The 23036-nt window shown below is 35.0% G+C and overlaps 2 protein-coding genes and 1 pseudogene across 2 annotated transcripts; 2 read left to right on the top strand and 1 right to left on the bottom strand.

Annotated features, from left to right (window-relative positions):
* Window positions 1-9560: 9560 nt before the first annotated feature.
* LOC127809739 (heat shock cognate 70 kDa protein 2) lies at window positions 9561-12646 on the top strand. The gene is made up of 2 exons (XM_052348770.1): window positions 9561-9896; window positions 10663-12646. Exons 1-2 carry the CDS (start codon window positions 9683-9685, stop codon window positions 12396-12398), a joined length of 1950 nt encoding a protein of 649 aa, XP_052204730.1. The 5' UTR covers window positions 9561-9682; the 3' UTR covers window positions 12399-12646.
* Window positions 12647-16079: 3433 nt separating this feature from the next.
* LOC127809738 (probable alpha,alpha-trehalose-phosphate synthase [UDP-forming] 9) lies at window positions 16080-18909 on the top strand (annotated as a pseudogene).
* Window positions 18910-19217: 308 nt separating this feature from the next.
* LOC127809740 (U3 small nucleolar RNA-associated protein 18 homolog) lies at window positions 19218-22146 on the bottom strand. The gene is made up of 2 exons (XM_052348771.1): window positions 21872-22146; window positions 19218-21070 (listed from the first exon to the last, which is right to left on the bottom strand). Exon 2 carries the CDS (start codon window positions 21048-21050, stop codon window positions 19386-19388), a length of 1665 nt encoding a protein of 554 aa, XP_052204731.1. The 5' UTR covers window positions 21051-21070; window positions 21872-22146; the 3' UTR covers window positions 19218-19385.
* Between the last annotated feature and the right edge of the window lie 890 nt (window positions 22147-23036).

The raw sequence follows: 23036 nt of genomic DNA, 5'->3' as shown, positions 1-23036 counted from the left end.
AAATTTCATATTAATATTTTCTTTAATAGTTAGTATGTTTGGAAGATGTATATATATAAGGTAAGTACGAAGGTTCAAGATAGAAAAAACTTAATAGAGTATTTAAACAAGAGTGAGAAGGTTTGAAGTGTTAGTAGTGTGCTGGTTGGTGAAATTCTCAATCGTTAGTGACTTGTTTGTAACTGTTTTTGGTTGTAAGTTTGTTATTTTTACTCATTTGTTATGTGAGGGGATTGTATTTGCTAATAGCGTGCTAGTGGTTTTACTTAGGCAATAGATTGTATGTTGGTTCTAATAGTTCCAATTAAAAATTAGTGTTGATTCTCCCTAGTGGAACCTCAAGATAAGTCTTGAGAGTCTCAAGCTAAGTTTTGAGAGAGAGAATTAGGCTCTTTAGAGTCGAACCTCTATAAATTTCTCTTATTCCGTGTGGTTGTGTGATTTTACTGATTTCAATCCTATTGCAATTACCATATATTAATATCACAAATTTAAGAGTTTTCAAAAAAGCTAAAATTATTAATTTTTGAAAAATTTAATTCACCTCCCTCTTGGATATTTTTCTGGACAACATAAAGTATTCCGAATAAAAGTATTTTCTAATATATTTGTTAAATTTTTTAAAAATAAGTCAAATGACTTCTTATCTTGAACTTTCAAGATAAATTTATTCTTTTCCTTTCGAATAATTTATTTTAAAATTTACAGATAAATTATCTTAATAAAGACTCATGTTACACATTTTAACAAACATTATCTAAAAATACATATAAAGAATATTATTTAATATTTATATATAAGATCATATGGAGATATATATGTGGGTTTGGAGAAAAATAAGGCCGGTGGTGTGGGGGTGGGAATCTAATTCCAATTCCGCTGTCGAATCAAACTTTGGCAGAACAAATGTCTTTACCCCATTTTCATGCAAAAGATGCTGCTGCCCCGCCACCGCCACCCCCACCCCCACCCCTTTCTTCTATCCTTTCAGCTTCATGCATATGTATAGTCGGCCATACCCACCAGCAAAGCACTCTCTGCCATCAGCTTTTCCACCCCCATTATTTAATTTGTTCAACTCCTGTCACCCCATCTCTCTCTCTCTCTCTCTCTCTCTCTATAATTGAAACCCCATCAGGTGTCTCTGAAACCCAGTCGGGATACTCGCTATTAGGGTTTAGGATTGAAGTTTCACGTCGTGACCAAGCCTTTCTTGGGGCTGTGATGGTTAGTTGTATCTAATTAAGCAAGAAGTTGCAGAGAGCAATTTAGAGATGCATGCGGAGAATCGGAGAAGGAAACTAGGACAGTAGCTTGGAACTTTTGATGGCTATGGCGGCAGGGCTGGCGAAGATGGGGGAGGCTAGCTAGGCGGAGAGGCGGCGGCAACATCAGGAAGTGCATTCATCGGCAGATCGAAGATGAATCTGGCGTAGCAGCCATGCATGTGTATCTTCTATATAATTTCTACATTAACTTATAAACCTCCACAATTAATTATAACAACTAACAACGCTGTAGAATTAAACCAATTTAAAATCTTGGGTAACTTAATTCATAAAATTAAAGATTCAGCTTAAAATTAAAATAAATATAAACATTACGGTTTTTTTTGTAATTTACCCTAATAATAATATATTAATTCCCATTGATTTGAAATTAAATTATCTAAATTTATTTTGTAAAAGTTTTAATTTGAATTGAATTAAAACTATGATATCTAGATATATATATATAGGATAAAGTGAGAGATTCAAAATAATTTTCATTGGTAATTTTTATATTTAAAATTAAATTATTTGGTTAATAATGAATTTGAAATTTGAGTATTTAAATTAAAATTTTGAGTATAATTCCAAATAAGCCACTGTATTTTACCTAAGGGACAAATTAGCTACTGTACATTAAAACTTGTTAAATAAGTCATTACACTTTCATATTTAGGGGTCATATTAACCACTATAGTAGATATTGTAATATCGTTCAATGGCATTTTAATTCTATTAACGGCATCAACTCTATCACTAATTAATCAAACTATAATTCAAAAATTAAACCCAAAAATTAAATTCCAAATGCATTAGATATATAGAAGAGCATTTGTAATAGCAATTTGGTGTTTGATTTGGGCCTAAGGTTTTTTCAAATAAGACTTAGAGTTTGATTTTGGGCATCTATGATTGTGTGGTATTCTTTAATTGGGGATAGAATTAATTAGCATTCATTAATGAGCAAGGTTGTTAAAATCGGGATTTTAAGTGGGATCGACAAAGGGTTTATAAAATCGGATCGTAAAATCGAATCGTAAAATCGTAAGATTTTAGAGATAATTAAAAATACCCTTTAATTTTTGTAAATATATGTTTATAATAATATAATTTTGTAGAAAATAAATTAATATTATTTAATAACTTGATTATTCCTTATTATAATTCAAAAAATGATACATCCCAAATATAGCTCAAAAACTAGCAGGTTGATATAGGCAATTTAGAGGCAAAATATAGGTAATTTAGAGGTAAAATATAGCTTAAAATTCTTTAGAGGATGCTTCCAATGTCTTTCATTATATTTAGATTGCAATTTTTTCTTGATTTAACATTGATTAAATCAAGTAATATCCCAATTTGGGGTTGGGTGGTCCATTAATTAATTACTTGTTTGTCTTGATTTACTTATGCAATCAATGTTAAATCAAGTAAAAATTATAATTTAAATCAAGTAAATTGGAACTTATGCAATTAATGTTAGATGCTATGTGACATTAGAATTTATGTAATCAATGTTAAATCAAATTTCAATTTAGAGGCAAAATATAACAATTCAATGTATAAGTTCTAATGTCAGATGCTGTGACATTGAGACGTTAGAAGCATCCTCTAAATTACAACTTAAATCAATAGAGGTCTTTGAATCGTAAAATCGTTTGAGGATCTCTGAAGCGTAAAATCGTAAAATCGTACATGTAAAATCGAGATTTTATAGGATTTTATCCCAAATTGGATTTTACATGGGATTTGAATCGTTTGGGGGTCTTCGAATCGTAAAATCGTAAAATCGTACGCGTAAAATCGAGATTTTAACAACAATGTTAATGAGACTAAAATATTATTCGATGACATTAAAACAACTTCTACTATAATAGCTAATATGGTCCCAACTTTAAAAGTATAGTGATTTATTTAACCCCTTTTTAAATTACATAGTCAATTTGGCTCAGATTTAAAAATACAATATTTTTTTAAATTTTTTTAAAATACATTAATCAATTTAACCTTTAGGCCAAGTATAACGCATTGCTTGGCACTTTCTACTAAAATTTTTAAATGATGTTACTTGAAACTAACATATCAAAATATATCCTATAAAAATTTTAATCTAAAATACTCTCATATGAAATTTTTACATTTAACTATTTGAATAAAATTAAATTTGAAAATTTTGTATTTTAAATAATATCATTTGAAATTAACCTATCCAAAATTTAAAAATTTACGTATCAAGCTTGATTACCTCTAAACCTATTGGGTTTGGCCATGGTTGAATTAGAGGATTGGGTCTCGATGATTGAACCGAAAGGTAATGTCACTATGGTCAAACCCTCCTTCATTGTGCCCCTTTCTCTAGTTTTTTCATAGAACCAAAGAAAGAACTTAGCAAGTAAGTTCTTTCTTACTTGCCCAGTGAGCTTACTGATGGCTAAACTTAGCAAGTAAGTTTGGTTGACACTCTTTATAATCCTTTCTTTATCTTTTTCCCTTTATAGGGTTACCTTTTGTCAAACCAGAGAGAGAGAGAGAGAGAGAGAGCACCTTTGGTTTAGCTGGCTTCAGCAACGTTTCATCCTAGTATAGCTAAGTTTGGCTAAGCCCTCTCTTTCTCTTGTTATCCTTTCCTCCCCCTTTCTTTGGTTCTGTCATGGTGAAAATAAAAATATTAAAAAAAAAAAAACAAGAAGAAGAATAGAACCTTTGGATTCAACCATTGTTGAACTTAGAAGAGATTGGATTTAGCGATGGCTAAAATTTCATCCAATGAAGAGAGGAAAGGAGAAATAGAGAGACGGAGAGGGGGGGATATAGTGGGTTTAGCCACTTTGACGAGAGAGAGGCTTCAAGCATTGCAACTAAACTAGCTAGGTGTGTTGGCATCGCATAGAGAAAAAGAAAGGATGGGTAAGAGAGAAAGAGAGATGTACTCTTTGTGATTAAGAAAACTTCAATGGTGGCTACTACAATTTACTCTTCAACTTTTAGATAAATTTCATTAACTAGACTTATTTCTCCAATGTATGGGTAAATTAATATTGTTGGTCCTTGAATTTTATGTTTTTTTAATAAATTAGTCATTGTTTTTTAGTTGTCTTATAACAATCATTAAATTTTTAATCTTATTGCAATTAAAGAAGGACTAAATTGTAATAAGATTAAAATTTAATATATAGTTGTTTATAAGACAAATTAAAGAACAAGTACTGTTTAATTATAGAGCATAAAGTTAAGGGACCAATTATGTTATTTATTATTTTTCAGTTAAATAATATAAATTCTTCAACATTAAAGCTTGGTTTTCTAAGATTGCATTTGGATGAAGAGATTCTAAATGCTATTACTTGAAATTTATAATTTAAATATTTGTGTTTCAATTCTTTTATTTGGAAGCTGTTATGTTTTAAATTGAAATACTTGAATAAACCTAACAAATAAAAATTTCAAATTCAATCATTATAAACACCTACACTTTAGACTCAAAGAAGCTTGGTTTATTAGTGCTTTTATAATTGATGTATATGTGGATTAAGAGCCAGTTTAATAAACTTCAAGGAAGACCCTATGAGAAAAAGCTTAAGATAAAAAGATTCACTTAATGAATGTATGCTGACCCAATCACAAAGCCCACAAAAGACAAGTTCAAAAGTTGAAGATAAAGTATAAGGATAAAAAAAAAAAAAAAGTCTTATAAGGGAAAGGTCTCTAAAAACCCTATCGATTGAGAGGTCTATAGGAGAATCTCAACAGACATGCAGAAAGAGGTTCAAGAAAGTTATGAGGTTTCTTGGAAGAGTCTCGTGGGATATTCTAGAATCAAAAACACAAACAAATACCTCTAAAAATTCTTCCGGGAATCACGCAAAGAATAAAGTTTATTCATAAAAGTCTAAATCCTAGTCAATTTTGGAATATCAATGGTGATTATCAACAATCCCTAGCTTCTACAAAGGTAAGTCACTTTTGCTGAAAAAAAGAGCTCTTATAACTCTTATAAATATGAGAATTTAACTTAAATATCTAAATATTTGTAGAATACCTTGCATTCTTTAATCATTTTATTTTTTATAGTCTTGACAAATTGAGCAATTTCTTAATATTTAATTTATTATTGTATCTAGACAATAACAATAGCAATGCAATTTCTTAATTTGGGTTGTAAAATGATGTGAACTAAGTGTGTTTTAGGTCCTCAATTTCGAAAGTTATAAAAAAATTTGAGACAAATAAGGTTTAAGAAAAGACTTGAGAATTCAAGAGTAAATGGACTTAGAAATGGGTTTTAGGGACCCAAGGAAAGGATGGCTAATGGGCTAACAAGGGCTCAATTTAAGTAAAAGGTGACCCTTTATATTAGGCCCAACTGGGTTTTAAAATAAGCTCCAAGACCAATTTCAGTTAAAAGTTCGGTTAAAAATGGGCCCAATTTTGAACGGTAAGGTCCAATTTGAAATATAAGGCCGACGGTGACAAAATTAACCCAATCCACCAACCCAACTAAATATGGGTTAGGAAGCTTAACCCAAGTTAGCTTAACTGTTTGCCACAGGGGTGCCCATGGTATACGTCCGTGTAAAAATATAAAAAAATTTAAATAAAAATTTATTAAAACGTACTTAACAATTATAATTTATCTTTAAATATTTTAAGACTAAATTTAAACAAAATGAGTTTTTTGTGTAACAGTAAAGTTAAGTTGTTTGAGAAATTAATTGTTATTTAGAGATTATTATGAATTTAAATTTCATTAACATAAATAATTTTTTTAAGTAAGAAATATAAAGGGTATTTAAAAAAATACTTTATTGATATAGTTTTGTAACACCAAAACATAATATTTGCTTATAGAATAGTATAGATGGTTAAATACTTACCTTAACATTGGATAGGTTAATTAACTCTAGCAGGGTTTAAGCATGGTTAAAAATATTACTTAAATATGAAATTAATTATTATTAAATGAAAATAGAATATTAAATTTAAATTAAGAAATTCATCAAAATGTATTAAACAATGGCGCCCCCAAGGGGATTGTTATTTTTCCTCTTTATTGCCAAATCTATTTTTACTAAGATAACGTTTATTAAAATAAATAAAATTATATTATATTAAGATAAAATTAGAATATTTTACAAATTAAAATATGGAATTATTAAGATAATACTAGAAAGTATTCTAAGATTTCTATCATACAGTTTGTTAATTTTTTTGAAATATATTAGGGGGTATATGAGTAATTTTTTTTTTATTTATAAGATTTTAGATAAATTTATCTGGAGAGAAAAGAGATAAATTTATTTAAATAATTCTATATAAGAAGTCACGTGATTTCTTTTCAGTGACTTGTTAGATAAATTTAATAAAGATAATGAAAAATATTTTCGTCTGAAATATTTTATATATATATTTTTTAATTTATATTTTAATTAACAAATATTATTTAAGTAGACTAGTATGTATAGAAGAATTTCTCTACAGTTGTACATCTTTCCCTTCGAATTAACGAACTCAAGGTGGCCCCTACGAGCGTAGCACAATTAGTATCCAGGTAACAGATTATAGCCAATGATATAAGTTCGAGTCATGACAGTCGCAATGTGGGATTTTCACTCTTCTATGGGGGTAGCTCCTTGTGAGCATCATGCACTGTGCTTCTTGCTTAAGGGGTCGCTGTGTATCGTGATTTACCCTTCCTATGTGCATTAGATAGTGTGTGGAGCCCTTAAAGTGATTAAAATTTACCTTTTACAACCAAGGAACTCAAGGTGGACCAATTATTGGCCCAACTTTGGGCCTTGGCTAACTTTGGTGTGCTGGGCCTTGGGGTAGGCCTAACCTTTTGAGCCATTTCTAGACTTTTTAATAATGCCAATATCATGAGAAGCATATCAAAATAAATATTCAAAATGATACTAATGCGAAAAATGTTTAAAAATACATTTTTAATTATACATTTTTTTTGACATTTTCATCTTACAATAGTTCTATAGTTAAAAACATTAAATTTAAAATGATTTATCCAAAATTCTTTTAATTTGTTTTATTTATTCAAATAACTAAATTTCTTACTTCAAATAATATCATTTAAGATTTACTCTTCTAGATACAACTTTATTTTATTTATAAAATCACAATAATAATAACATATCAAACCTTAAATAAGATAAATGATTCCTATGTCAATGTCGATTGTGTGTACTAAATTGAAGTATACCATCCAAAAAAAAAAATTCACTAACATGTATACTTAGCTTGAAGTGTGACATACAATTTTTTTTTTTTTTTTTTTGGTGCATCTACTAGATTATTAAACTAAAGTATACCATCTTGAAACTTAAAATCATATATTTTCACTTGAGCATAATCTTCAACCTATTAACGAAATCTCGGATCTTCTATGAGAACTTGCTTGCCTGATTTACTCCGTCAAGTCTAATTGAATTGTTAGACTATCAACATAGGTGGTTGTCCTTTCAAGAGTTACTTTTATCGTTAACTTAAAAGTTTTCATCAGTTGTCACTCACAAGCCATCAATTTTCAACCATCAGAGTAGACTAACTCCTACTTAAGGTATTTGTCGTAACATTGGCTTGCCCAAAGTGATATTGTACTAAGCAATCTAATCCTTTAAGAATTTCATCTATCGTTGTTGCATATTCAATTTCTTCATGAAGTCCTTTTAAAATTTCATCTATTGCCATTATTGCATATTTAATGTTTTTGTGAAAAACATATTTTAGGCTCTTATAATACGTGAAGATTTCAAATTTTTTCTTGTACAAATAGTGATGCTAGAGGTTTTATAGTATAAACTACTACCAACTTTAAACCATGAGTCGGATAGTGTGTTTTCAATTGTCGAGACTTATAAGTAATAATTTTTATGTTTTGCATAAGTACATACTCTAACCCAATATTTAGGCATTTTGTGATAATCTAGTAAGATGTATGACAATTTTGGATCAATTTTTCACAAATCTTCAATAGTATCTCGCCAATCCCCATAAACTTTGAACCTTGTCACCAACTTTGGTTATTATCAATTCTTTATGGCTGGCTTCAATTTTGACTACATCTATTGCCACCATTTCAGTCGATATCATGTGTCCCAAGAATGCCACTTCAGTGAGCCAAAATTCGTACCTTGAGAATTTGGCATATAATTTGTGTTCTTTCAAGGTTTGCAACACTTTCCTTAAATGTTTCTCATATTTGTCTTAGTAGTAGAATACATCAATATGTCATCAATAAAAATAATAAAAAAAATTCTCCAAATAAGGTTTGCTCTCGATTCATGAGACTCATAAATATAGTAGATGCATTGATTAAATCAAATGACATCACTAGGTATTCATAGTGTCCGTATCGTGACCTAAAAGTCATCTTTGTAATATTTACAAAATCTTAGACAATTTTTAGATATTAGACTTTTGAGAAATATCACGAATTTAATAAAAATAGGGTCTAATGGTAATTCACCAAAATTAATGGGTTTGAGAGGAAATCGCAACGAAATAATTGAAGATTTCAAAAGATTTGAGCTAAAGTATAATTTGTAAAAATTACAAATAAGCCAATTTTAATAAGCTAGGGAGCCAAATTTGAAGTTGAAATTAGAGAGGAACAGATCAAATTGGGCTGAGCTCAATACTGGGCTTTAGAGACTACCCAAAGGTGAACCCACGTGACCCATCTTAGTTGAAATTTGTCAAAAGAATTAGAAGCTATCTGAATGGTAAACAGCGATGTCGACAAGTGGTTTCCAATGAAAACGTGGCAACTTCAGGATCCTTCGCAGCGTTTTCCGACGACTAGAGTGGCGTTTTCCGACCATTGGACACAAGGGCAGGACTGTAATTTTATAAAAAAAGTTAATTTCACCCCACATTTAAATTTAAAATAGAGATTGGATTAATCTTTTATTTAAATCTCAAGTTTATTATTATAATAAATAAAACATTTTAGCAGTACAAAAATCGAAAAATAGCATTTATAAAAGTATTAAATAATAAAATAGACTGAGCAAGAAAATAAAGAATTATTTTATTATCTTATATGAAAATTCAGCATATATTCGCACCGCCACAAATATTTTTCCCAAATAATAAATAAGTTTTTTGTTTTTTTTGTGCGCCACTACAAATAAATAAAATAATTGTTGGGTTCGCACCCCAAATTTGACGGAAAAGATCGCAGCCGTTGACGAATATGATCAATGCCGTGTAAGATGTTCCCAGAACATTCTGGAACCATGCTAGTTGTAACCTATATATACACGCCACTCTCTTAGCAAAAATATAATTCGGTTTCCATTGGAACCCTAGATCTAACATTTCTATCTTTTCTTTTCTTCTTACTCCGCCGCCCCGCGCATTTTCTCTCCTTGTTTTTTGCTTTCTCGATTTGGTTCAGGATGGCCGGAAAGGGTGAAGGTCCGGCGATCGGGATCGATCTCGGGACGACGTACTCGTGCGTCGGAGTGTGGCAGCACGACCGCGTCGAGATTATAGCCAATGATCAGGGGAATAGAACGACGCCGTCTTATGTAGGCTTCACCGACACCGAGCGTCTGATCGGTGACGCTGCGAAGAACCAGGTCGCGATGAACCCGATGAACACCGTCTTCGGTAAGATGCTCTCTTTTTTAACTGCTATTCGTCGACCTGGAATGTGCACTCGTTTAGATCTTGTGCTTTTAGCATTTATACACGTCTTCTTTTTTGATTTTAGTACTTGCACTTCTTATTATGAGCTCAATGCGATTTCATTGTTCGGATCTGTGACGTTTTTGTGCTTGGAGTTCTTTTGGTTCGCGTAAATTTGCATCTGGACGTGACGATTTCATATTTTATCTAGATCTGTTTGTTGGTGTCTGGGGCTCTCGGGAACTGTTAGGTAGGCTTGTTTTGATTACTGAAAATATGTGCTCGCCTTACAAGAAAAGAATTCTCTTTGTAGAAGTTACTTTGGGTTAACGTTCTTTTTATTCTAGATCTGCGCGTGTTATACTATCGTGATGGTATAAATCCTTTGGCTTTTCAGCCTTATTAGGAAAAATGGATCCTTAATATGTTGTCATTGATTGCTTTTGATTGAAATTAATTATTTTGATTGCATATAGTTGTTCGTGCAACTCAGCAGAAATGTAATTATTGTTATTTTCTCTAATTTCCTTTACTCCCAAACTCTGGTAAAGAGAGACGTGACGAAGCTAAATGAATAGGCGTAAAATAATCATTAATTGATGGATGTATTTGACCTTTGGTTCCTTTATACTGCTTGTATTGTTTGAAATAGATTAAAGTCATTGATTGATTATTTTACCTAACCTTTGTTTCCTTTCTACTGCTTGTATCTGAAACTTTTATTTTTGTTTTTTTATAATAATGACAGATGCAAAGCGATTGATTGGTCGGAGATTCAGTGATTCGTCGGTGCAGAGCGACATCAAGCTCTGGCCATTCAAAGTAATTCCTGGCCCTGGTGAAAAGCCCATGATTGTTGTCTCCTACAAGGGTGAGGAGAAGCAATTTGCAGCTGAAGAGATCTCATCCATGGTCCTGAACAAAATGAAAGAGATTGCTGAGGCTTATCTTGGCTCGACTGTGAAGAACGCTGTCGTTACTGTTCCTGCCTACTTCAATGATTCCCAGCGCCAGGCAACCAAGGATGCTGGAGTCATTTCTGGCCTCAATGTGATGCGCATCATCAATGAGCCCACTGCTGCAGCAATTGCTTATGGTCTTGACAAGAAGGCAACCAGTGTTGGTGAAAAGAATGTTCTTATCTTTGATCTCGGAGGCGGTACTTTTGATGTGTCTCTTCTAACAATTGAAGAGGGTATCTTTGAGGTCAAGGCCACTGCTGGTGACACTCACTTAGGTGGAGAGGACTTTGATAACCGGATGGTGAATCACTTCGTTCAGGAGTTCAGGAGGAAGCATAAGAAGGACATCAGCGGGAACCCTAGAGCTCTTAGAAGATTGAGAACTGCTTGTGAGAGAGCTAAAAGAACTCTCTCATCGACTGCTCAGACTACCATTGAGATTGACTCGTTGTATGAGGGTGTTGATTTCTACTCAACCATCACCCGTGCCAGATTTGAGGAGCTTAACATGGATCTCTTTAGGAAGTGTATGGAGCCCGTTGAGAAGTGTCTGAGGGATGCCAAGATGGACAAGAGCACCATCCATGATGTTGTCCTTGTCGGTGGATCTACTAGAATTCCCAAGGTGCAGCAACTTTTACAAGATTTCTTCAATGGCAAGGAGCTTTGTAAAAGTATCAATCCTGACGAGGCTGTTGCCTACGGTGCTGCTGTTCAAGCCGCAATCTTGAGCGGTGAGGGTAACGAGAAGGTTCAGGACCTCTTGCTGTTGGATGTCACCCCTCTGTCACAAGGGTTGGAGACTGCTGGAGGTGTTATGACTGTTCTAATACCAAGAAACACCACAATCCCCACCAAGAAGGAGCAGGTGTTCTCCACGTACTCAGACAACCAACCCGGCGTGTTGATTCAAGTGTACGAGGGCGAGAGAACAAGAACTAGAGATAACAACTTATTGGGCAAGTTTGAGCTTTCTGGCATTCCACCAGCCCCCAGGGGTGTACCTCAGATCAATGTCTGCTTTGACATTGATGCTAATGGAATCTTGAATGTCTCTGCTGAGGACAAGACCACTGGTCAGAAGAATAAGATCACCATCACCAATGACAAGGGAAGGCTGTCGAAAGAAGAGATTGAGAAGATGGTGCAGGAGGCTGAAAAGTACAAGTCTGAGGATGAGGAGCACAAGAAGAAGGTCGAGGCTAAGAATTCATTGGAAAACTACGCCTACAACATGAGAAACACCATCAAGGACGATAAGATCAGCTCCAAGCTCTCGCCGGCGGACAAAACTAAAATTGAGGAGGCTATTGAGCAAGCAATTCAATGGCTGGACGGCAACCAGCTGGCCGAGGCGGATGAGTTCGAGGACAAGATGAAGGAGCTTGAGAGCATCTGCAACCCCATTATCGCAAAGATGTATCAGGGTGCCGGGGCTCCTGACATGGGCGGTGCCATGGATGACGATGCCCCTCCAGCCGGCGGTAGCGGTGCCGGACCCAAGATCGAGGAAGTTGACTAAGCTCTGCTCTGCTCTGCTCTGCTGGTAGGGAGGGAGGGAGGGAGGTGGTCTACTATTGAATTTTTATATTATCTTATCTGCATTTTAGTTAAGATTCTACCCTATTTTGCCATTTTTCTCTTTATTATTACATCGAACGAATTATTCTCTTTCTGGGCCCGTTTGGATGCAGCAGCATTTTCTGCTGCTCGTAGGTTGTGTAAGAAGTTCATTTGGCCATCGATGATGATGTTTCACATTTAGCAGAATCGATGATGTTCTACAAGTAGTGTTTTGGGTTCTTTATCCAATACAGAGCGGGCACGGCACGGCACGGCACGGCAGCTACTTAGAATTATTAAACTTTTAATTATGGTTAGGAAATCAATATTTTATATTTGATGGGTTTTATCCAATATTTTATATTTTAAATTTTATTAAAATATTATTATTTTAAAAAATCCCAAGTACTAAGATAATTATTATTATACATGATACTTTTAAATTCAACTACTCTAGTGTACACACGTGTTTTTAAGGTAAGAATGAACTATTTTATTATATATAAATGATTGCGTAGTAGTCATTGGAAATCTGATCTTTTCATTCAAATAATTCATTCGTAAATCTTAATAAATGATGAATCATTTGATGATGATCCATTCATCAACACACAACTTAAAAAGGGAAAAGAAATTGAGAAGTGCTTGCTTTGAAGTAATTTATTTGGTTTAAGGTGAATTTTGATAATAACTCAAAAATTTCTTCCTTAAGTTAAATGTTTATTGGAATATAAAATATAATAATTTTTTATGCAACCTCCTCCTAGTCCTCCTAGTCTAAGTCTAGTGTAGTGTAGTTCCAATGTTTTTATTTTCTACTAAATTGATTAAAGGCAAGTGGTTGCAACTTTCATTTAGGTTTTGCTTATTTTGATTTTTAATAAGAAAACGATTACAATATAATATATCAAATATCTTTCGGTTTCAGTTTTGTTTTTTTTTTTTCTCTCCACATATTATTGAGATGACTTGGGGAGTCTCTCTCTCTCTCTCATCTTATTGAGTCCAGATAAGATCCTTCCGCCTTTCAAATTCAATGACTACTCTCCCTCCTCCTCCTCCTCCTTCCCATTCATCACTCTCTCACACTCAACGTTTGTCCTCACCTCCTCTCATAGAGCACCACCAAATTCAAAGTTAATAACCACCAAATAATAATAATAATAATAATAATAATAATAATAATAATAATAATAATAATAATTATAGTTATTCAATAAAATAATACTAAATAGAGTGTTCAAGACTTTTGAGTAACCATTCGTCTTCGCCGCACGTGTTCCCTCATATATCTTTTGTAAATGACAAGAGCAATGTTGGGCATCATCAACATGGTGACCTCTTCACAATGTCCCATGCTTTATAGGTGACTCTTTATTATTTTATAATGAAACCTTCAAACTTTACCCTAAAAGAGACAACATAATCTCTCTTAAAAGTCCCAAGACTTTTATAAAATTTTATGTATTTATACTTGATTGTGCTTTTACCAATCCATCTACATCCATCAACAAAGCAAACTCATTAAAAATTAAAGTTATTTATGTTCAAAAATACTTACATTTTTATTTTAAAAAAAAAAAAAAAATCCAATTCACTCCCCTTCTTATGATAAATAGTGACTAGATAACCGTGTCCAATACTGATGAGGGAATTCTAAAAGATAATAAAACTCAAGAGCAAGTAGAGCACAATGCCTCTATGCAAACTAGCAAGTGCCATTTGAGGAGGAGGAATGTTAAAAAGGAAAATATTACTTCTATTTATGAAGAACAGAGGAATTTATGTTAAAAGGAATATTACTTAAATTTACTTCTATTTATGTTAAAAGGACCAACCAGTAAATTTTTATTTACTCGTTGGAATCTCATTGGCTGCTTGGATTTTTAAATTTTTATTTTAATTAAATATAACTTAATCAGAATTTAATACATTAATTCGTTTAATTCAAATTTTATTAAAGTTATAAAAGCAAGACTACCTCATTTTGAATCAAAACCAATGGTGTTAACTCTTGAAATTGATGGAAGGGTGTGGACAAAAAATAAAATTTGAAAGCATAAGAACTTTTAAAACTAATTTTAAAGCATAAAAGATCTCACAAAAAACACGTATAATCATAAGAGATGGTTATAAAATTTATCCTTAAAATCATTGTGATAAAAGGAACACAATAGTTAAAAGGCCCACTATTGAGTCTCAGTTAGACCATTGCTTGAAGCCTCCTTGATGGCTATATTAAAAAGGGGCAGTGTCATGACCCCAAAGCAATAGGAGTAATTGTTCTTTTATATGTAATTTTTCCTATTGTACCATTAAATGTTCTAGAATTGTACTTTTGAGTTTGTTAGAGCATCATCAATGGGAGTGGCATTTAGGGTGCCATTTCTATAACCGTCAAAATGACATTCCGGATTAAAAATCAACCATTCCAGTGGGGTGACATATAAGGTTGCAAAATAGCAACAACCATCTTGGGATGCCATTTTTGCAACCACTGAAGAGAGAAAAAGGAAGAGACGCAAACTCAAACTACTATTTTTAATTATTTTATTTCAATTTTTATTATAAAATATTGATAAAAAATATTAAAATATTAAATGATACCCATATTTTGGCACCTGCTATTGTAGCAGGTTTATTTTTTAAAAGTACTATAATATTATTTAAAATTATAAATAAGTAATTTAATACTCCAAAATGATACTCTCTTTGAAGATGCTACCAATTAAAAGAATGCAACTTCCTATAAATAGACTAAAGGGTGAGACTAAATAGCCTATGAATAAGTTTAAAGTCTATTTCTCTCTCTCATTCTCTAAATTCTCCCTCTTTTTGGTTTTCCCCTCTCTTTCTATTCTCACTCCCAATTTATTTCCTAATTTCATTCTCAGTCGTAAGTAAATCTTAATAACTGGACAGACAAAAACCCTTATTTATACCATCATTATAAAGATATGTCCACGAGAGCATGTATATATATATATATATATAAAGAGAGAGAGAGTCTGATTTATCATTTATATATATATAATAAAAGATGAAAAATAAAATAAAACAAAACTTGTGTTGCCTATTTTGTAAGGACAAAATTGATTTTTGAAATTTTTTTGACTCTACATACATTCAAAGGCTTTAAACTCAACCATAAGGAATTTGTGAGATTGAGTTTAAGCTAATATACAACTCATTTAACTCAACCCACTTTGGTCATTTTTTTGATTTATTAAACACCTAGTTAGAATGTTCATATATTCCAATTCAACTACTCAACTCAACTTGTGAATTCAAAGCCAAGCATTAGCTGTGAGTGAATAAATGACACGCAATAGATCTAGAGATCTAGATCTAGATCTAGTGGTTATCTGATTCCAACATAAAGAAGTAAATCTGCAAGCCACGAAAAAGTGAAGATACAGTTGAGAGAAATATTGCATATTTAAAGGAAGAAATATTCCCATACCTGAAAGAGGTGAGATGATAAACAGTCGGTAAGTATTGCAGTGGGAACTGTGGAATTGAAACCTATCAATAGGGTTATTCAATGTTAATGCATTCCTGTATTAATTGTCCAGTAATTGATACTGCAATTGAAATGTGTTTTTAATCTTTTTTGTTTTTCATTTTTTTCCTTTTAAATGCTTTATATGATATGTGGTGATGATCATATAGTAGATTATGTGCTAAGGCAGGATTTTGCAGTCTCATTCAAATGCTGAAGGTGGTTTTTTTTGTTTCGTAGGCTGCTTAATCTATGTACTGGAATAGCAGAACCAGATGCTTTGGGGTAACATTTTCTACCAGTAATGGCTTCAAGATCATGTGCCAACCTTCTGGATTTGGTTTCTGGTGATCTACTGGACATCCCTCAAACTCCTAGATCTCTTCCAAGAGTGATGACAGTTCCTGGAATTATCTCTGACTTAGATGGCGATTCAGAGGGGACTTCATCAGTTTATCAAGAGAGGAAAATTGTAGTGGCAAACATGTTACCTTTGCATGCTCAAAGGGATGCAGGAAGTGGGAAATGGTGCTTCAGCTGGGATGAGGATGCACTTCTATTGCAATTGAAGGATGGCTTTTCAGCTGAGACTGATGTTATTTATGTGGGTTCTCTCAAGGTTGAAATAGATGTCAGTGAGCAAGAAGTTGCCCAGAAACTTCTTGACAAATTTAATTGTGTGCCGACCTTCTAAAGAAATTCTATCATGGTTTCTGCAAACAGCAACTATGGCCTCCTTTCCATTACATGCTACCCATGTGCCCTGACCATGGTGATCACTTTGATCGCTCGCTTTGGCAGGCCTATGTGTCTGCAAATAAAATATTTGCAGATAAAGTTATGGTAGTAATTAACCCCGAGGAGGATTATATTTGGGTTCATGATTATCACCTCATGATTCTACCTACTTTCTTGAGAAAGCACTACAACCGAGTCAAGCTAGGATTCTTTCTGCACAGTCCATTCCCTTCATCTGAAATATATCGAACTCTGCTAGTAAGAGATTATATTTTGAAAGGATTGCTGAATTCTGATCTAATTGGTTTCCACACATTTGATTATGCCCGTCACTTCCTGTCATGCTGCAGAAGAATGCTAGGTCTGCACTATGAATCTAAGCGCGGACATATTGGGCTTGATTACTTTGGACGGGCAGTGTACATTAAAATTCTCCCTGTAGGTATTCATATGGGTCGACTTGAATCTGTATTGAATCTTTCATCTACATCTATCAGAGTTAAAAGAGATCCAGGAACAGTTCAGGGGGAAAAGGGTGTTCATTGGTGTTGATGACATGGACATATTCAAAGGTATCAGTCTGAAACTCCTAGCATTTGAACAGCTTTTGCAGCAGCATCAGGAGTTGCAGGGCCAACTGGTCTTAGTTCAAATAGTGAATCCTGCAAGAAGCTCTGGGAAGGATGTGCAAGAAGCTAAGAGAGAGACTTATTTGACTGCAAGAAGGATCAATGAGGCTTATGGATCTCCAGATTATGAGCCAGTAGTTCTGATTGATCGCCCTGTTGCTCGATGTGAAAAAACTGCCTACTCTGCTGTGGCAGAATGTTGTATTGTGAATGCTGTGAGGGATGGTATGAATTTGGTTCCTTACAAGTATATAGTTTGCCGGCAAGGCTCCATGGCTATGGATAAAGCCATGCAGATTGAGACAGATTCCCCTCGCACAAGCATGCTTGTTGTGTCAGAGTTTGTAGGGTGCTCTCCTATAAGTGGGGCAATTAGAGTTAATCCATGGGACATTGATTCTGTCACCGATGCCATGCATTTGGCAATCACCATACCTGATTCTGAGAAACACCTGCGGCATGAAAAGCATTACCGATATGTTAGTTCTCATGATGTGGCTTATTGGGCTCGCAGCTTTGCTCAGGATTTGGAGAGAGCATGCAAAGGTCATTACAGCAAGCGCTACTGGGGAATTGGTTTAGGCCTGGGATTTTGAGTAGTTTCGCTTTCTCCAAATTTTAGGAAGTTGTCTATTGACCACATTGTCTCAGCATATAAAGAGGACAAGTAGAAGGGGGTAGTATTTCTGGACTATGATGGTACTGTTGTTCCCCAAAGCTCTATTGTTAAAACGCTGAGCACTGAAGTTGTGACTACTCTGAATATTCTGTGCAATGATCCTAAGAACAGTCTTTATTGTTAGTGGGAGGGGAAGAAGCTCACTGAGTGAGTGGCTTGCCCCTTGTGATAGGTTGGGAATAGCTGCGGAACATGGATACTTCATAAGGTACTTTTCAGAAGCCTTTTTCTTAAAGTTAAAAAAAGTTCGACTATTCTTTGTTGTGACTTCTGTTTTCCCTTGTTGCAGGATGAACAAAAACACTGACTGGGAATCCGGTCCCCCAACTTCAGACCTTGAGTGGAAGGAAATTGTGGAACCAGTGACGAAGCTATATATGGAGGCAACAGATGGATCTTATATAGAAACTAAAGAGAGTGCTTTGGTGTGGCACCATCAACATGCAGATCCTGATTTTGGATCCTGTCAAGCCAAGGAATTGTTGGATCATTTGGAAAATGTACTTGCAAATGAACCGGCAGTTGTTAATAGGGGCCAATATATTGTTGAAGACAAGCCACAAGTATAAACAACCCCCCCTCACCCTCATCAAACACGTGCATTCAATTAAACATTTGCATCTTTGAGCAAAATTTCCCAATTGATTTCTTCCATTGCCCAGGGAGTGAGCAAAGGGTTGGTGGCACATAAGGTTCTATCAATGATGGTCGACAGAGGGGGGGCACCAGATTTTGTAATGTGCATTGGGGATGACAGATCAGACGAGGACATGTTTGAAAGCAGAAGGACAGTTTCAGGCCCATCATTGCCAGCTCCTGAGATATTTGCTTGTACTGTTGGGCAAAAGCCAAGCAAGGCCAAGTATTATCTTGATGATACTGCAGTGAATGAATAAATGACAATTCCAATTCAACTACTCAACTCAACTTGTGATTTCAAAGCCAAACATTAGCTGTGAGTGAATAAATGACATGGAATAGATCTAGAGATCTAGATCTAGTGGTTATCTGAATCCAACATAAAGAAGTAAATCTGCAAGCCACGAAAAAGTGAAGGTACAGTTGAGAGAAATATTGCATATTTAAAGGAAGAAATATTCCCATACCTGAAAGAGGTGAGATGATAAACAGTCAGTAAGTATTGCACATCATCCGTGAGAAGAACCACCAAAGAGCGGAACTGGAGATAATAATTCAAGAAAAAATAAAGGGCAACAAACATCTGCTAGGTAGAGTGTAAAAGGTCAAATGACCGTTTTCTTTTAAATAAAAGAGGAAAGCATCAAGACTTAAAGACTGAATGTATTAAACTGCTCTACTTTTTAGGTAACAGAGCATCCTAAACATGAAATTGAGTGATGAACAAAATTTCATGAAAATACATAATTCATAGTTGCCTCATGCATGGTTGTAATGATGCAACTTATACAATAAGACCTTTCCAGCTGCATTTCCTAGAGCCATGAAACCACCACCAGGACTAAAGTCCAAGCATCGGGGATAATGTAGGGTTCGATTTGGTGGAGGCCAGTTAGAGAAGACAGTAAATGATGGAATGTGAACTAGCTTAAGGCTATTTTTCTTCATGCTAGAACTGATTGCCAATATCTGATTATCTGTATTGAATTTCATAAAATCCACCTTTGTGGTTAGATTCTCAATGGTCTTCATCGGTTTTCTCTTGCCCCCCAAAAAATTTTCTCTATTGTAAATATTCACAATCCCACTGTCTGAACCAGCTGCAAATAGACTTCCACTTGGGGATGTACAAAGAGCTGTACCATTTATGCAGCCTTCGTCAACAGCCTTGTGGAAGCAAGCCCTTGTTCTCAGATCCCAATGATAAACATGCCCATCACCACCAGAGCTAAGTAAGTGTTGCCCATCATTAGCAAAAGCTAATGACCTACAAGTCCCATTCATCTTGAGCGTTCCAATAAGTTCCTTTGTTTTTGATGAGACTAACAAGATATATCCTTCATTACCCACAAAAGCGATTGTTCTAGAATCAGGTGAAACCTCAAAAACTTCCAAGCTCTTCTCCTCCCTCCCAGTAAGGGGCCCAATTTTATCAACAGTTGCTTTCACTAGATCGAAACTATAGAAGAACTTTCTTCTTCCTGATGCAATCACTTGAGATCCATCAGGTAAGAAAGCGGCCTTCCTAACAGGACAATCGTCTAGGAAGATACTTTGTATTTTTGTGTTCCTTTTGCCATCTATCTGGAAAAACCTCAGTTTTTTGTCTAATCCACCAGTAAGCAGCAATTGAGCATTCCTATGGAACTGAACTGAATTTATGGGACCACTGGAAGGATCCTCAGCATTTGCATCTATTAATCTTGAGTACTCAAGGAGTCCAGGCAACAGCTTCACACTGCTCTTCACAACAAGGTCCTCATTTGTTTGGAGAATTTCATCAACACGTTCAATATTGTTATAACCACGTGCCAAAGATATCCCATCTTCTTTACCAGAATCTTCGTCATCAGAGCTGTAATACCCAGTTTGCAAATCAAGTTGGGCCCACTCTGTTCCTGGGTTCAACTTTATATGCTGAGCCCTTAATCTGGACATGTATGTTGAACCTGATATCACATTCTCATCCTCTTCCTTCCTCAGCTTTCTTAATCTGTTAACTTTAGCTATATTTATGCTGATCTTTTTCTCCTCCTCATCCACCCATACAGGTTCCCTTTCCCCTCCTTTCCCTTCATCGTTACTACTCTCCTGGAGCATCACATTCTCCTCATAAACAGAGACCACCGTATCTGCAGACCTGTCTGTGAAGAACAAAGCAGAGTTCTTGCCAGGCACGTTCATCAGTTCCTCCCCATCATCCTTCCCAAACTCAACTGGGGAGTACAAAGAACCAAACAAAAAGTTCTCCAACTTCTTCATTTCTTTTTCCTGATGAATTACCATCTGTATGTCCTCTTCCTTCTGCTCTTTCTTTCTCTTCTTTATTTTGTCACCATCTGAGAGTGAAGGCTTCTCAGAGGTCTTCCTTTTAATCTCCTCAATTTGGTCATTAGGAAGTACATTTTGAGAAATCAAACTCATCTTTTTGTGAATGGTTACTCCTGCAGAAATCAAACAGTTGATAAGCACAGCAGCTCATAACAAAGATCCTCAGGTCAAGGAAACTGAAACATAAAAATTCACATGTTGATGTTCAGGGGCGGATCCAGGAATGTAGGTTTTGGGGGGGGTGGGGGGGGGGCTGAAATTTTAAAAACTTAATATAATAAAATTCTTATGTAACCAAAAAATCAGTACAACAAATTTTCATTAAACTTGTGCTCAATGAGGTTTTGAAACAAAAAATTCATCTAGATTGAGACAAACTTGAAGGAATTGATGTAAATTCACTAGATTGATTTTCCACACTATGAATTGAAGTACTTTCACTAGTATGATGATCTCTCTTTCTGAAAAAAAGATAACAATGTTTTTCCTTTCTTCGCGGAAGATTGTTGTTCCATCCTAAATTCTAAGACACAAACAAAAATAGCACAATTCAATAATCGAACAAATAAAATATTTAACTCAAGATTTGAGGCAAATGCAAGGCCAATACAACAACTGTATTTCTAGAGTTCAAACAAGAGAAGGCAAAAGTATGGTCGATTCAAATATTCAATCACAGATTCACAATAACGAATTCCAGGCTTCCAGCCACGACAATTCCTTACTAAATGCAGTAATCAAATAGGAAAGCAGACACAAAGTTAGAAAAATCACTTACTTAAAACTTGCTGAAAAAAGGCAGAGACTTCAACAACAAATCAAGCATAAACAGGTAAAAAAAAATATGGCCGAAAAACATAAAAACTATCTAGATTTAGCTGTCAGTCGAGAGAATCAAAGAAGAGAAAACACACCAGCAATACAGATCCGGGCTCGAATGAAGCAGATCTGGAGACTGGAAGTTTGGGGGGTAAAACGAAAACCTGAATCAGAGGCAGCGAGCGAGGGCGAGGGGGGTCGAGCGAGAGCAAGAGAAAGGCAGCGAGGGCCGGAGGGCGAGCGAGAGCAAGAGAGAAGCAGAAAGCGAGGGCGAGCGCGAGTGGACGAGCAAAAGAGAAGAGGCAGCGAGGGTGAGCGAGAGCGAGGTCGAGAGAGGAAGGAGAAGGGTTTGCAGGTGGGCTGGACTCAATTTGAACTGGGCTATTACTAAATAATTCGAAGTTTTACTTTATAAATTTAAATTTTATCGTGAGGGCCCAGACAGGATAGATCTGCCCCTGTTAATGATGCAATGCGTAACAAAAACCCTTACATTCAAAAATTAAAAAAAAAAAAAAAAAGGAAGAATAGTAGTAAAAATGGGAAAAAAAAAAAATGAGGGTACTATTTTATTCTTGCCTTCTATTTCCACTATTTATGGTTGAGTACAGCTGTAGGAATGGCAATTACAATCGAAATTATGGAAAATCGAATCAAAACTGAACCGGTCAACGTGGTTAAAAATCGTTTGACTGAGTAATAGTTTGGTTTGAAAAAAAATCAGACACTGTTTCAATGGGTATGGTTTGGTTATGATTTTCACTAAAAGCAAACCAAAACTTGAACCAAAATCGAATATATATAATATATTATATATATAATATAATATGTATAATATATATAATACATATATTATATACATCCCAGTCCACCCTTTCCTAGCCCACCCCAGCCCAATTGCCTTGCTTGCAAACCCTTCTCCCCTTCTCTTTTTCTTCCTCTCTCGACCTCGTTCTCGCTCTTTCTCACCCTCGCTGTCTCTTGCTCATTGCCTCTTGCTCGTCCGAGCGCCCTCGCTCTCTGCATCTCTCTTGCACTTGCTCGCCCTCAATGGATCTCTCTTACTCTCGCTAGGGCTCGGCCCCTCTTGCTCTCGCTCACCCTCAATCTCTTTCACCCTCGCTGCCTTATTTCTCTTGCTCGTCCGTGCGCGCTCGCCAGTCGCCATCGCTCTCTACGTCTCTCTTGCTCTCGCTCGCCCTCGTTGGATATCTCTTGCTCTCGCTCGCCCTCGATCTCTCTCACCCTCGCTGCCTCTCG

This window comes from Diospyros lotus, chromosome 9 (assembly GCF_014633365.1).
Source record: "Diospyros lotus cultivar Yz01 chromosome 9, ASM1463336v1, whole genome shotgun sequence".
Classification (NCBI taxonomy): Eukaryota; Viridiplantae; Streptophyta; class Magnoliopsida; order Ericales; family Ebenaceae; genus Diospyros; species Diospyros lotus.
Note: the sequence above shows the minus strand (reverse complement) of the source record. Positions and strands in the feature narration are given on the sequence as shown.

Coding starts and splice junctions, on each gene's coding strand:
- LOC127809739 (XM_052348770.1), top strand. CDS start 9,683: ATGGCCGGAAAGGGTGAAGGTCCGGCGATCGGGATCGATCTCGGGACG. Junction 9,897..10,662: donor CCCGATGAACACCGTCTTCG/GTAAGATGCTCT, acceptor TAATAATGACAG/ATGCAAAGCGATTGATTGGT.
- LOC127809740 (XM_052348771.1), bottom strand. CDS start 21,050: ATGAGTTTGATTTCTCAAAATGTACTTCCTAATGACCAAATTGAGGAG.